General features: G+C 32.9%; 2 protein-coding genes across 2 annotated transcripts in view; one reads left to right on the top strand and one right to left on the bottom strand.

The window, feature by feature from the left end:
* The window catches only part of LOC129216285 (cytochrome P450 4c3-like), a 67,870-nt gene extending 66,224 nt beyond the window's left edge, over positions 1-1,646 (top strand). Inside the window, exon 11 of the mRNA XM_054850495.1 lies at positions 1,477-1,646. Coding sequence (XP_054706470.1) covers positions 1,477-1,646 — 170 coding nt within the window. The remainder of the gene's footprint in view (positions 1-1,476) is intronic.
* Positions 1,647-9,468: 7,822 nt separating this feature from the next.
* Positions 9,469-14,590, bottom strand: part of LOC129216284 (uncharacterized) — a 34,228-nt gene continuing 29,106 nt past the window's right edge. The window contains exons 4-5 of the mRNA XM_054850494.1: positions 13,794-14,137; positions 9,469-9,830 (exon numbers count right to left, since the gene is read on the bottom strand). Of these exons, the coding sequence (XP_054706469.1) occupies positions 9,469-9,830; positions 13,794-14,137 (706 nt within the window). The remainder of the gene's footprint in view (positions 9,831-13,793; positions 14,138-14,590) is intronic.

Here is a 14,590-nt window from a genome sequence, read left to right as displayed (position 1 = left end):
CCGACTTTTTTTAAAAAAAATGGGGGGGGGGGGACCGGGGGAAATTTTCTAAATTTGAGATGAAAAATAGTGAGTTTTAAAGTTTTTTTTAAGTATTGTAAAGTCATGTAATCAACATTAGAACCCCAAAAACTCGACAAACCTGACACATATTTTTTGGCTTTGAAAAAAGGAAAAAATAAATACAAACACACACAGTATTTTCGTAAAAAGGTAATTTAATTTACTCATGTTTTTTTTAAGACCATTTGTTTTTTCATTAGTTATACCGGCTAACATATTCAAGTGTAAACGCACTCTCAACGTCTAGGTTATTTTTGAAAATTCGATTTTTTAAAATTTGTTTCACCACTGTTAAATAAAAGCAAAGCACTTTTGTTCAACTGCAATGATCTGTGTGAGTCCAGTTGATGCAAACAGCCCAATAATGCAAGATTGCACCATTTCACAAACCTCAATGTAAATTGCCTTTGGGATTTTGAAAGCGTGCGGTGAACTGGCTTCGTTGTTTTCATACTTTGGTATACGTCGATTCCGAGGAAGCGAAGGATCATCATTTTGTAACGATTTTTCTTTTAAACACAATTTTCAAAAGTATTCAAAACTATCACGCATCCCATTTAATATACAAATCAAACCCTCATATATTTTTTCCAGATCAGCAACACTTAGATGAGCTCGCCGCAGCGCTGCCCACCGGCAACAGATTTGACCCGTAAGTTCGCGCACTGTGACAAATTCTAAGTGTGCTTGCAGCACTGTAACACCATCATTATTCACACTACTCGTTTTCAGTTAACCTGCTTACTACCGTAATAATTATTTGTTTTAACTCATTACTGAATGTATTTTACAAGGTAAACTATCTTCAAGCAAGAAAAATAAAGGATAAATTTATGAGTTTAGAAAGCATAATATAACTAATAGTTTTCTTGATTTATTGAGGGGGCTCTGCCCCCTCAATAAATCGGGCCCCCTCAGGCCCCATGGAGTCGGCGCCACTGGTAACAGATAGGAAGAGGAAAGGATGAGTAATGGACAGAATTTCCATTTTTCTCTTCAAAATGTGCAAATGTTTTTCATTTTTAGAACTAAAGTCTTTTTTAATTCAAATGAACATGAAACACCAGCTGACCTCGTGGTAACTGTTCATAACCTGCCACCACTGCCTTGCAAATACCAACTTGCTGATAAAATTCACTCTGATAAAACACTAGATTGTTGCACCGTTTTCATGGGCCACAGCAACATAAGTTTCACCCGCCTAAAATTCTTATTATTTAAATCTCAACTTATGACTTTCTGTTACTGGACCCTTGTCTGTTACTGGTGCCGTTACCCTAATTATACATTCAAAAATTGTAGGTAAAATTTTTACTTACTAGAATTAGCGGCGTTTCTATTGTTTATCAGTAGTTAAAATGCATTGAATTGCCTTAAATTTTGCTGTTAGTAAATTCTGATCCATTATTACAGGACAACGGTTCGCACTGCTGGAAGAGAAAATTGTTGTTGCCAACATTCTGAGGAAATTCTCGATACAAACGATCGACAACAGAGATAAATTACGACTTACTGCTGAAATGGTTCTCCGGAATGACGGTGCACTGCGAATTCAAGTGAAGAGAAGACTCATTTCATTGTAACATTCATTCATCATTGTAAATAAATTACCTCAATTACTTCAGCCGATACCCTTTCCATTTTATTGACAACTGAGCCGTTGAGAGGAAAATTGGTGTAAGACAATGAAACAAGATTTCGGGTACGAATTGAAAGGTTTAGTAACCATTTTTGCACAGTACACTATTGTCTCGTTTTAAGATTCCTGTCTATGAGCAAATGGTTGAACCTAGACTTACACCACTTACGCATAAAGTAGAATGAGGCTAAAAATAGTTTGATGGTGTAAATACAAATTATTAGAAAATTGCCTTGCATCACTTTTACTTTCAACGGTTTCGTTTAAGAAAAAAACCAGAATCACTTGAGTATTTTTAGGAGCCCCTTGTTGATTCTTTTTCGCTAACTTAAGACCAGATGAAAAGAAAGGAATGCGAATACTAGGTGTTCGAAGTTTTTCATTAACACTTTTCCAACCAGAAAACATTGGGAAGTGAATAAAGTATCTTTATGTAAAATTATTCCAATGCTCTGATAAATAAACACTTTTCTTTTTAAAGAGGGAAGAAATGTATACTATGCTTCGCAATTTGTACTCGTTCCTATAGGACTGTCTTGTCGGTCCCTCGGATGCGTTATTACCTAGCCTTTAGGGTATTCCAAAAAAAAAATCGAATGTCGATTTTTCAAGTCGGACACCCTTATATTTTTCCTTTTAGGTCAAAACAATTGTAAAAAAAGTTTCATATAATTTGAGCAACGGCAACCCGTGCCCACTTGCGTCTCAAAGTGTGAACCAGCATTTGCGAACTAGGCCGAAATAAAAAAAGAAAATTGACAACTCAAAATTTCTGGTTGCAAAACATTGTCCCTATAGCCCCATATGTACCACAAAAATATTCATCGAAATTTAAAAATATTTAGGTATCCTGCCAAGAGGCCTAATATTTATAATTTCCTTCAAAATTCAATTTTTTCTACTCATATTTTAAAAAATTACATATAAATAAAATATTAAGTTCAAATATTATTACCTAGCACATTTTCAGATCAACATTTGCAAGAATAATAAAAAATTATTATACTTAAAACGAAAAAATTCATATAATCATCAAAAACTCATCAAAAAATCATATAATCATCAAATTTAATATTTTATATTCATCTTTTAAAAAAAATACAAATAAATAAAATATTAAGTTCAAATTTTCTTACCTAACACATTTTCAGATAAACATTTGCAAGAAAAAATAAAAAATATATTATACTTAAAACGAAAAAATTCATATACAGTAAACTCCCGATTATCCGCGGAATTGGGTGGCACAAGTGCCGCGGATGATAAAAATCGCGGATAACCGAAAAAAGACTAAAATGGGGGACAAATCAGGTAAAAATTGTCCTATCTCAAATTCTTAACTGTATTGATGCATAACACTTTCTGCAAACAGTGGAAATATATATAGACTACAGTACAAATGTTTTGTATTTTTGCACAACCGAACTTAACAAACACGTGTATGTACGATGAAGAACGCACAAAAATAATAATAATTATTATTATTATAATAATAAAATTAAATCAAATCAATCAATCAAGCAAGCAAAAACAACCGAGTGTAAATTTACAATTTTTCAAAAAAAAAAAAAAAACAGCCACTGGTATTCGCTTTTTACTGCGAAAATACATGTTCGTGATTGTTGATTGATTCGCGGATAATCCGCCCCGCGGATAAACCGCTCGCGGATAATCGGGAGTCTACTGTAATCTTCAAATACGCATCAAACAAAAAATCATCAACTTGAAAAAATACCTATCTTTGAGTACTATGGGGGAGACTTGAATATTGCAGAAGAGCAAAAATTTTAATTTAATGCTAATTAACTATTTTTTGTTTATATTTTTCAGCTTGATAACTTCTTAAAATTTAGCTTACATTTTTCAAAAAAAAATATTGAAAAAACTCAACTTTTTGAAAAAAATTACAAATTTTAGAATGTTTTTTGTGGTTCATGTGGGATATAGGAAAAACATTTTATCAACAGGAATTTCGAGTTTCCAAAAAAAAAAATTGTTTTTTGATTCGGCCTAGTATACAATAGGGTGTATCGAAAAAACTTTTTTTTTTTTTTTCGAAATCCAATTTGTCAAGTTCACAAAAAGTTGCCGCTACCAACCCAAATCTTCCATAAAAAATTTTGTCCGAATCAAAAAATATTTAGAAATCGCGCAAAAGGCCTAAATAGTTTATAGTTTTCTTCAAAAAATCATTTTTTTCTAAAAAAAATTTTTTTGAATGACAAAAAAAAAATGTTGACATTTTTTTCAAGTTAAAAATTGTGAGTAATATAGCCAGGAATTATTGTGAAATGAAAGGTTTCGCTCTCATGCGGCATTTAGGTTCCCGCATAGTACGCAAAAATAAATGTTTTTAAAAGTTCAAGTTAGAATTTTCAATATAAATGTACTATTAGCTTTAAGTTTTTGTCTTGCAAATGTTAGTTTAAAAATTTCTTTGCTTCGTTGGTTTAAGAATTTTTTACACATTAATTTAAGTTTTATAGATAAAAATTATTTGAATTCATTTTCTGATTATATTGTAAGATTAATTTTGTGAACTTTAAAAAACATTCAAGGTTATAAAACAATCTTTCAAACATCGTTTTCATTTTATTACATAGAAGTATGTAATTACAAGAATTAAGTATGAAAAACACCAAAACATATGTAGAATATTGTATTTATTATCATATAATATTAAGCTTTTTCAACAGCTCTAAAAAGATGCTTGAGTTTTGCTGGGGGGTTTGCAGTACGCCATTTGTAAAGTACTGCTAAGTCATATAGTAATGAGCAACTATCGTTTGGTACACATAAGTGTTCCCATCGCTTCGTATGGAATGGGATTTTTACCCTAAAAATAATGCGATTTATGAAAACGCAGCATATGGCTGTATAGCAGTTAGCTTTACAGAGTTTTAAATAATTGTGGACATTTAGAAAAAGATCTCCACAAACCTCATGACCATCTAATAATTTTTCCAATATTTTTCTTTTCTTATGGGTGTCATGCTTGGCTTCTGCTCAAGAACTGCTAATTTCGGACAAATACGATGTCTGATTTGTGTACTGCTGTATCTAATTTAACTACAGTAACGTTGATTCATTGTATCAGTGTATTTTAATTACAGCAGGGAATGAACACCAATTGTGGTTTCACCAAATCACAGTCCCAGTAAAAGTTTTTATATAACTTCGCTATAATTTTACCTCACTTAAAAAAGACATTCAAAAACTTGAACCGCTTAACGTACTGCGAGTCACCCTGCATTTCATCCAAGTTTCTGTCGCCTCTTTGCTGAATATATTGCAGATAAGTCAGCTAATTCATCCAACATAATTTTTTTTCAAGGTACCACCCACATTTATAACATCAGCAATCACTTTCTATAGGTTAGAGAGCATAAATAATAAGTTTTTCATATATTTTTTCTTCGGAGAAAAATATTGTACACTTTAAGTTAAAACGTTCCGAGTGTTTTTCTTAAGCTTACTGAAGCGTTCCAACATTGTATTCTGGCTACTACAGCGGGTTTTGCAATCTGTACTGCACTTCCTCAATTTTTTCTAAAGCTGAAATTTCTAGGTCTGAAATTTTAGTGACCTCGGTTTTCGAAAATGTTTATAATATTTACGCATTTTCTCAATTGCTGAAGGTATGAAACTAAAATTTCCAATGAGAATACAAATTCATTTTCATTGTTCATCAGATAAGACACAAAGATTTTCTTGCTCATCTTGCAGAAATACGAGGAAAGTGATTAAAACTTCAAATGACGCTTGTGAAAATATTCGTTTTTTGAAGCAAAAGTTGGAAAACGTCCGCATAGAAAATATTTGCGGGATTGGAAATCTTGCGGGATTTTGCTCATAATTCCGCGGGACTAACCCGCAAAATATCATGCGGGATACCGCAGGATTCGGGATTGAGATCGTAAATCCAATTTCTAACCAAGCCACATACATGGCCTGGTAAAATGCTTTTTTTTTTTTTTTTTTTTTTTGTGAAAATCATGGAAGTTTTAGAATAAATGCGGGATACCTATTTTATTTATGATAGTTTTTTTTCTCCACTTTTTCTCTAACTTTACTGTGTACATTTTTCAACTTGAAAAAATGTTAACATTTTTACTGTTCAAAAAAAATTTAGAAAATATTGATTTTTTGAAGAAAATTATTAACTTTAGGACTAGTGCAGGACACCTGAATATTTTTTGATTCGGATAAAATTTTTATGCAAAATGTAGGTCTGTAGGGGCAACTTTTAATCAATTTGACAGTCTGAATTTTGAAAAAAAGTTTTTTTTCGATACACCCTAATATACAAGTGCTGGTTCACACTTTCAGACGCAAGTCAGCACGGCTTGCCGTTGTTCAAATTGTTTAAAACTTTTTTTTACGATTGTTTTGAGATAAAAGGAAAAATATAAAAGGGCGTGCGACTTGAAAACTATTTTTTAGGACACCCTACTAGTCATCCCTGTAAGCCGTGAAATAAAAACTTGTACCCCTCCAGGAGTTTGAGTTAGAAAGCTTCTGTTATCAATTGCTAATAGAAATTAAAAATGTTTTTTTTTTCTTATTTTATTATTCTATTTTAATGTAGCATTTTGTTGTATATTATTTTTTACAACGGCGTTTCTAGCTGGGTAGTCACCCGGAGTGGTAATTTGTGATAACGCCTCCCCCCTCCCCATTCCAAATACAAAATCCTTTAATCTTTTTTGTTAGCATGAGATTTTCGTACAATTTTCAGTTTTTATTTGTATTTTTTTAATGTGGTGCAAGGAAAGTTAAAATTACAAGACAAGTATAAATTATAAAAACATCGTGTAAAATTTTCAATATATATCTAACCACCCCCTCTGCGCAAGCTGGTGTCCCATTTTTGAATAAATATGACTTAAATGCAATTTAAGATATATTTAGCGATAAAGTTCAGAATTGAACTATCTATATTTTTCGATAAAGTCAAATCCTTTTGTGGTGTCATCTCCCTTTTATATGTGAAAGAAATCCTGTAAAATATTTTTTAACATTGGATAGGATGAAAAGTTCAGAATTTGAACAATCCGCTGAGGATCTAATTTTAAGGGTATAATTTTAATGTATCGACATCTGCATTCTCTTAATATCATTTGTCAAAATACTGCCCATTATTTGTGCAAAACAAACGTAATCTTAATAACATTAAAAAATATTCTTAACACACCTACAATCGTATTTCATGCACTGAAAATAGGAAATATGTCTCAGAAACTTAAGATTATGGATGAATATACGCTATTTGAATTAGGTGAAAAAAAAATATAGTATTTTCATCGTATGTTTAATGAAGATTTTTTTTTTTTTTTTTTTGGCTCGTACAGTCAATTCTCGATAACCATTTCATTTTAGCATTAATAGCTGAAAATAGTTATAAATGTATATTTCCGTAGCTTGCCTTTTTTCTACTTTTTATACAACCACGTTCCATGTTCGTTTTTAAATTACTTGACATAATGTATTTAACCATAATCATACACGTGAATAAATATCAAAACATTTATGAAAACACCATTGAAAAAAATCTTTCGTTATACACAAAAAAAAGGGGGATGGGATTTTTTACTTCACGAAAGAAAAGTCACCCTCACCTGGCGAAATTGAAAGACTGATATTCTTAAACTCCAAAAGGATCTCCTTGACCGCCAATAATCTACGTAATACAGACTAAAGTTAAAAGCAAGAGAAATGTTTTAATCAAATTTTAAATATTATTGCATCAATTCTTGTTGCAACTGCCACAAAGCGCGCTTGCACCAATCGTTGCAATAATTCCCCTGGTAAGTATGTTTTTATATAATATTTTATCGTTATTTAATTGTAAATTTGTGCCATCATCACGAATTACGAAAATGTTCCAGTAAAAAGTGCGTGCTGTTGTATTTACAGGTTATGTGTGATTTTGTCACATCTCTAGCGTCACTCCTCTGGCGTTTTTTGTGCCACTGGAAATATATATATTTATCTTGCGATAAAGCGCTTTATTTTTTTTTATTTATTTTTTTCATTAATTTATTTATTTTTTGAGCAATCACGATTACTTATTGCTTTTATTTGACTGTTTTGAGGTCCTATCATTTTATTTTCCCGCCAGCATCCTCTGCAGCATCACCGTCGACCGGCAGCCTCGTGATGCTGCTCCTATCGCAAAAACCGTCTCCAGGTTGCGTCAATATCCTACACTTACACGCATACATACACACACACACAAACACATACAGACACCTACACATACACACTACTACCCACACACTCATGCCTGCACACAGACACAAACACATATGCCTACACACATACACATTCCCCGCCCCACACACACAAACACTCATACACACAACTACCCACACACTCATACATGCACACAGACAAACACACATGCCTACACACACATACACATACCCCCTACACAGAGACACACATACCCCATACACACAAACACACATACCCCCACACACATAAACACACACGCCTACATAAACACACACTCGTGATTGCGAAACATAATTCAAATTCGAGAGGTCAATTTTTTTTTTTTTTTTGTTAAAGTTACTCGTTTGAACTCATATCATGACGAACATCAAAAAGAAACTAACAGTTAGAGATACTGAGAAAAAGCGTCAAACCAAAAGATTACGTTATCAAAATATCAAAACTGATTCGGAAAAAATGAATTAAAAGAGAAATAATGGAACTAATAGTTAAAAAAGGAACAGGGACAAAAATTAAGAGAAGAATAACTCTGCTAATAGTGTCGATCCCCTGACAACGTTTTCCCCTGGTGCCGTTAAAACTGAAAAAAAAAATCAAAAATCTTGTGGCTTTCGTCTTTACAACTTCAAACATAACGGCAAGTAGTGAAATAATGAATATTAAACTAAACAGATGACTCTTTTTTAGGGACACAAGAAAATCATTTACCTTTTTTCATCCACATGCTAACGCTTCATATTTTAAATAAAAATTAAACGTCGCGAAAAACGCGAGTAAAAAGTAATATTAAGTTTTTTAAATTTAAATAAACATTTGGAAGATTAAAAATCAAAATAGTACACATCTTTCTTTCCCAGCCATCCTTCTTTTAATCCTTAAAATATTCGTTTTATAACGGAATTGATCAGTATTATGGTCTTGATTCTCATATTTCACTCGTTTAAATATGTACAAAGAAGTTTTCTGACGCCCCCCCCCCCAAAAAAATATTTATATATATATATATATATATATATATATATATATATAGTATATACAAACAATATCAAAAACAAAATGAATTTACATTAATAATAACAAACCCATAAGAATAACGAGAAGCAGCAAATTGTTTTAAAATATTTTTATAAGAGAAACGTAAGCATTGAAATAACATTTGTAAAATACAACAATGGTAAAAAGCTACAACTCCGCACTTCGTCAACTGTAAAACCTAATGAGTGTTTTGTCGCTAAAATGTTCTTTTTGTTTATAAAATATAAAACCCTCTAAAACTCCGTAAAAAATGAAGCTGAAAATAGCAATAATTTGGTACAGCATGTTTTAAAATCTTCAAAATTATTTGCTTACGTTAATGAATCTTTGAAAAAAAAAATGATTGATTTTCACGAAATTTCTACAATACTTTGGTATTCTTTTTCAGATATGGCAGCATCTTCTTTATGAAAAAAGTTTAAAATCCTCCACTTTTCAACAACAGTACTAAACAGCTTGAGTTTGCCAGTGCTCTCAATTGTCGATATTATTGCTTAACTATCGATATCGTTGCAAGCTGGCCTGAATGGTGGAGCAGGGAACAAAAATAGCTGCGTAATCCCAAAGGTTGATCCATACGTGAAGAAATTGATCGGCCCCAATTCCGTAGGTAGCAATCCAATTTCCAACTTGGTGCTTGGCCATTTTACAGCCATCGGGGACGATAAAGTACCGCACTTAACGTTAAGTACATAAGTATGGAATGGATCAATCCTTATTGGATACGGAAAGTATGCAAACATTTCTCTCCAAACGTACTCGCCAGTGTTCGCACCTCGGTTCCACGGTAAGGACTGCAAGTTGAACAGCATGCTGAATTTGTTATCAACCCTCTTCAAAATCAAGTCTGCTGTACCTGCAATTACGGTTGGTTGATTAGCAAAAGAAATAGTATGGAGCCAAATGGAAACAGATATATTTTAAATAACTGCTTGCGAAAAAAACTAGTATCAACATTACACTTTTGCCTTGAACATGTTTACTAAAAATAATCTCACTTTCAAAATGCTGTAGAAAAAAAATCACAGATGAGAATGACTTCAAATTTGAATTGAATATACTTAATGAAAGAGGGGAGAGTATGGTAAAAAATATGTCCTTCCTGAAATGTTGCCCCCACATCTTCGAATGATGACGAAACAACTGATTTCTTCTCTCTTCCAGTTGATGGCATAGAAGAAAATATGGTGCTGTATATCTACAGCAAGATGGTGCACCATTGGCACTTAGCTGTTCGTGATATTTATATAAATTATTGCACAGATGGATTGATCTTCAAGTAGTTTAAGACCTTGCTTTTTGTTTAAATACTTATTTATGAACACCCTGTGGAACAGAGTTTTTCAACTTTTCAGGTTCTGCGCTCCCCTTTGAACACTCAAGCCTTCTCCCCTTCACACCATTTATGTAGTCAATATAAGACTACTATTTAAATTTGAAGCTGGTAATTAAATAGAAATACAGATAATTTCGTAAACAAAATTTGATATTACTTCTCATAAAACTTGATTTTGAACTTATTCTAAGTAGAACACGTGAAATCTAAGTACAACTAAATTTGAGGCAATCCAGGATCCAGGTGACGTTGGCATGTTATAACAGTCGCTTTCATAAAATCGAAAGGAAGATTATCACTGTATGCTCTTGACAAGTATTTCAATATTAGATATTAACTAGTGAAAAGGTGCACCTCATATGATTCTTAAGGTCAACCCTTTCTCGATGTTTTAACTTTGTCTGCTAATGCTGCACATCACAGGGATATGTGAATAAAAACTTGAATAACATGCATAAAATATAGTTTCACATTTTTACATTATTTTTTTGAACACATTCAAATTTTCCTTGAGATTGTTCTACGCCGCCCTAGGGAGAGGCATCCCCCAGGTTGAGGACCCCTGCTGTAGAACCTCAACTACAGCCAAAAGGGGAATCGTAGATTTTGTAGGCTTTAAAAACATAAAACACGACTTCGGAACTTCAGCTCAAAAAGAAATGGTTTTTTGTTTGTCTCATACCATCAGAGTTTGATGAATATATAAAACATTAGGTAAAAGATATCGGATACGAAAAATGTTTTGATTTATCCTTATAAAATGCTCAGAAAAAGTATTTTGAAATTCAATCAGGTCTTAAGAAATGTCCGTATGTCATGTGATATTAAACCTTGAGTCGAGAAAAATTACTGCAGTTTTCATAAAATCAATATGACTACTAGGAAACCTTGACTCAATTGATTTTTAAAATTTCATGAATTTTAAAAGCTGGAACATTATTTTTATTTGCAAGAATTCCGTTAACTTTTCTCAGAAAAGTCAATAAAAATTTTTATCTAATCAAAATCTATAAAAATCATCCAAAACATAAAAAATAACTAAAACCTAAAATTTTAAACTTTTAATTATCTTTAAGTCAGAAAGGGTAGTTAAATTTTACTTTTCACTGGTGAAATACTTAGAAACAATTCACCAAATTGAATTGCGGGCGATGCCTCATCTTTAAAGGAGTCCATTTCTTCTATTTCCAATTCCCTTCCAATTTCTTCTAAAACATTTTTTGAAAACACAGGGTGATATAAAAATGGTGGGGTTTCAAACGTGTATATTTCCAAGAATCAAAATGATCCAAAAGCAAAATTGTTTACACACTTTAAATCATCCGCATTTGCTCTATTTGCCCTCTTACTAACGAGAGGAAATTTCTGCAGTAATCACATGTGTCAGCTCGTTAAGATTAGCAGGTAAGTGGAATTTAAGCAGAATATCCTTCGCATATCCCTACTGGATAAAATCACATGGTGTTTTTCTTGGCGAAATAAGGAGGGGCCTCAACATGAAGTGCTAAATCCCCTCTCCCTTGATCACAATTTTGAGCAATTTAACAATAAATAACAAGTGGGACGCATACGATAACACGCAAAGGCATCCAGCGGTAGCCACTTGAGACTTTACAACTCGTTCTTTCATTTCAAGATCCACCAAAGGTCCAATATTCCCAAATCTTGTGAAACCTCACCATGTTTTGAAAATTATTAAATAAAAAAACCCGACTGCATAAAAACCAAAAAACTAAAAAGAAAAAAATATAAGCCAAGTAGTTTAGAATTTTATTAAGTTCTACTAAATAACTACTTCATTGAAATGGTTTTATAATCGATACACACATAAGACAAATCATAAATTGAAAAGCAGAATAGAAGGATCAACAGTTGGGGTCCATTCAATTTTGATCAGTCAAGGAATCCCGTAAAATTTGAATGGGCCCCGACTGTTGATCCTTCCATTCTGCTTTTCAGTTTATGATTTGTCTTATGTGTGTATCGATTATAAAACTATTTCAATGGAGTAGTTATTTAGTAATACTTAATAAAATTCTAAACTGCTGGGCTTATATATTTTTTCCTTTTAGTTCTTACGCAATCGGGTTTCTTGTTTTTATTTAACAATTATTTTTTATTTTATCCTTTTTAATAAATTTTCATTGACTTAGTTATGATCGTAAGACGGCAAATTTCGCAATCTTGTCATTTTATTGAGAAAGTTTTTATCGTGAGGATTATTAAGTAACTTGAGGTGGTTTAAACTACTGATTATTATTCTGCTGTGTGCATGTAAAGTGCAGTAACTGCAAATTTTTCATTTTTCATTTTTTTACACTTTTGTCATCCAGGTTACGTTATCTTTATTGCACAAGCTCGCTTATTTGGTTTCTGCTGAAAATATAACGCGAAAAAGACATCTAATTCCAACACTTCCTTATTGTTAGTATTGAATCCAAAACGAATTTCTTCAAATATTTCGAAAACTTATTTCTGCAGATACTGCCGTTCACCTGCACTCGGCAGTATTAGTCCCTCTAGGGACCTTACTCTGCTTAAAGCTATATATGCTCGGCCTTTAGCAAAAATGCGCGAACTTAAGTCAACCACAGCTTACATTAACAGCGCGGAAGTGTCCCCCCCCCCCCCCGTCAGTCAAATCTTTCTCACAAAACTAAAAAAGCCCGTCAAAAGAGTACACGTAGCGAAACACAGTCCCCTGAATCACGACAAAAACAAATGCAACATGTTCGGGATGAAAATCGAATTGGAAGACTTAGTAAACAAAAAATTTGGGCAAAAACGCTACCTGCATTTGTCGCACGCTGTATAGCACGCAAGAAACGTGCGACACGATCCCGAACTGACAATATGGCGAATGGTTGTTGATATGGTGAATTTTGATTACTGTCATGTGTTTAGTGACACTTCCAAGGTTAAGACAAATCGATTGACGTAAGTTTTATCAAAATCGGCCAAGAGGTTTAGCCTGTACAACGCCACATAGGAACAAGCATACATACATAGACTCAAACGCATTACCCTTCTTTGCGTCGCGCACGCGCAGTCGGGTAAAAATCATCCATTATAATTAGATCATCTTCATCTGTATGTCTCAATTACAACTGAGCCGTTCGTTTCATTGCAAATTTGAGCCTTGTTTAGTTGCTATGTCAATGGTACATTTTGAAAATATGATATGAGGCAATGAGAAGCAAAGAGATATCAATGACATAATTTAAATTTAGGAGATAACTGGTACAAATGGCTGAAGAAATTTCCATCTGTTTTGTGGTAATCGTTTTAGTAGCCCTGGTAGGTACTGTTATACAATGCAATTCTTAAAAAAATAAAAAAAAACACACACAATTCAATGAAAGACTACCAAAGATTTGAACTTCGCACGTGTTTTACTTTGACTTGAAAAGGCCCACTAACATCCCTTTGCTTCTCACTTCCTCACGCGTTCTAAAAATTATTTCAAAACTTAAACGAACTTACCAATAGAGACACTGCAATTCGTGCGAAACATGCTAATGATCTTGAATCCAGAGATATAAACGTGATTATCAACACCAAACCTAAGACAATTGAATCCAGAATCGGATAAGGTATTGTTACAGAAAGCTCCAAGCTCCACGACAAACTTGACTGTATTGACGTGATACTGGTGGACTGGAGATACTCGAAAGGGTCGACGATTCATTAAGTTGAAGTTCCGATGCTTTTCAATCAGATTCTTTGGAATGAATTTTCGATCGTTAGGTGGAATATGATTCCATCGAATGTACTTCAAAAATGGCTCCATGGTTGCTAAGATATTGGTATGAGTCAGTGGCAATGACCTAAAATTAAACGGTTTACTTTTCACTTAGCTGTGTAGAGAAACAAATCTATTAAATCAATTTCATATTACATCAGCAAATCATTTGAAAAAAAAATCGAAAAGGAAGGTCAAAGAACTTCGAGGTTTTACAAACTGGTTTAGTTGTTAAAATACGTTTGGAATTAAAAACCGTTGACCGTTCTTGAGCAATGAAACCAAAATTATTAAATAAGATACTCCATGATTCTTACCAAGAACCCATATGATATTGCAACTACGAAAAAAATCAAATAAGAAGCAACCCAAAGGGAGTAATAAAACATGTTTTTGGACGCATAAAATATTTGCCCACATCTGCCTGTTATCTAAATATGAAGTCTTAAGGCTGTTTGTTTACTTTAGCTGAAATCTTCATTTGCCAACTTTCAAATGTAGATGGCGCGGATTTTCACTCGGTTTGTAGGGGGGGAAA

Source organism: Uloborus diversus, chromosome 2, assembly GCF_026930045.1.
Source record: "Uloborus diversus isolate 005 chromosome 2, Udiv.v.3.1, whole genome shotgun sequence".
Lineage (NCBI taxonomy): Eukaryota > Metazoa > Arthropoda > Arachnida > Araneae > Uloboridae > Uloborus > Uloborus diversus.
Note: the sequence above shows the minus strand (reverse complement) of the source record. Positions and strands in the feature narration are given on the sequence as shown.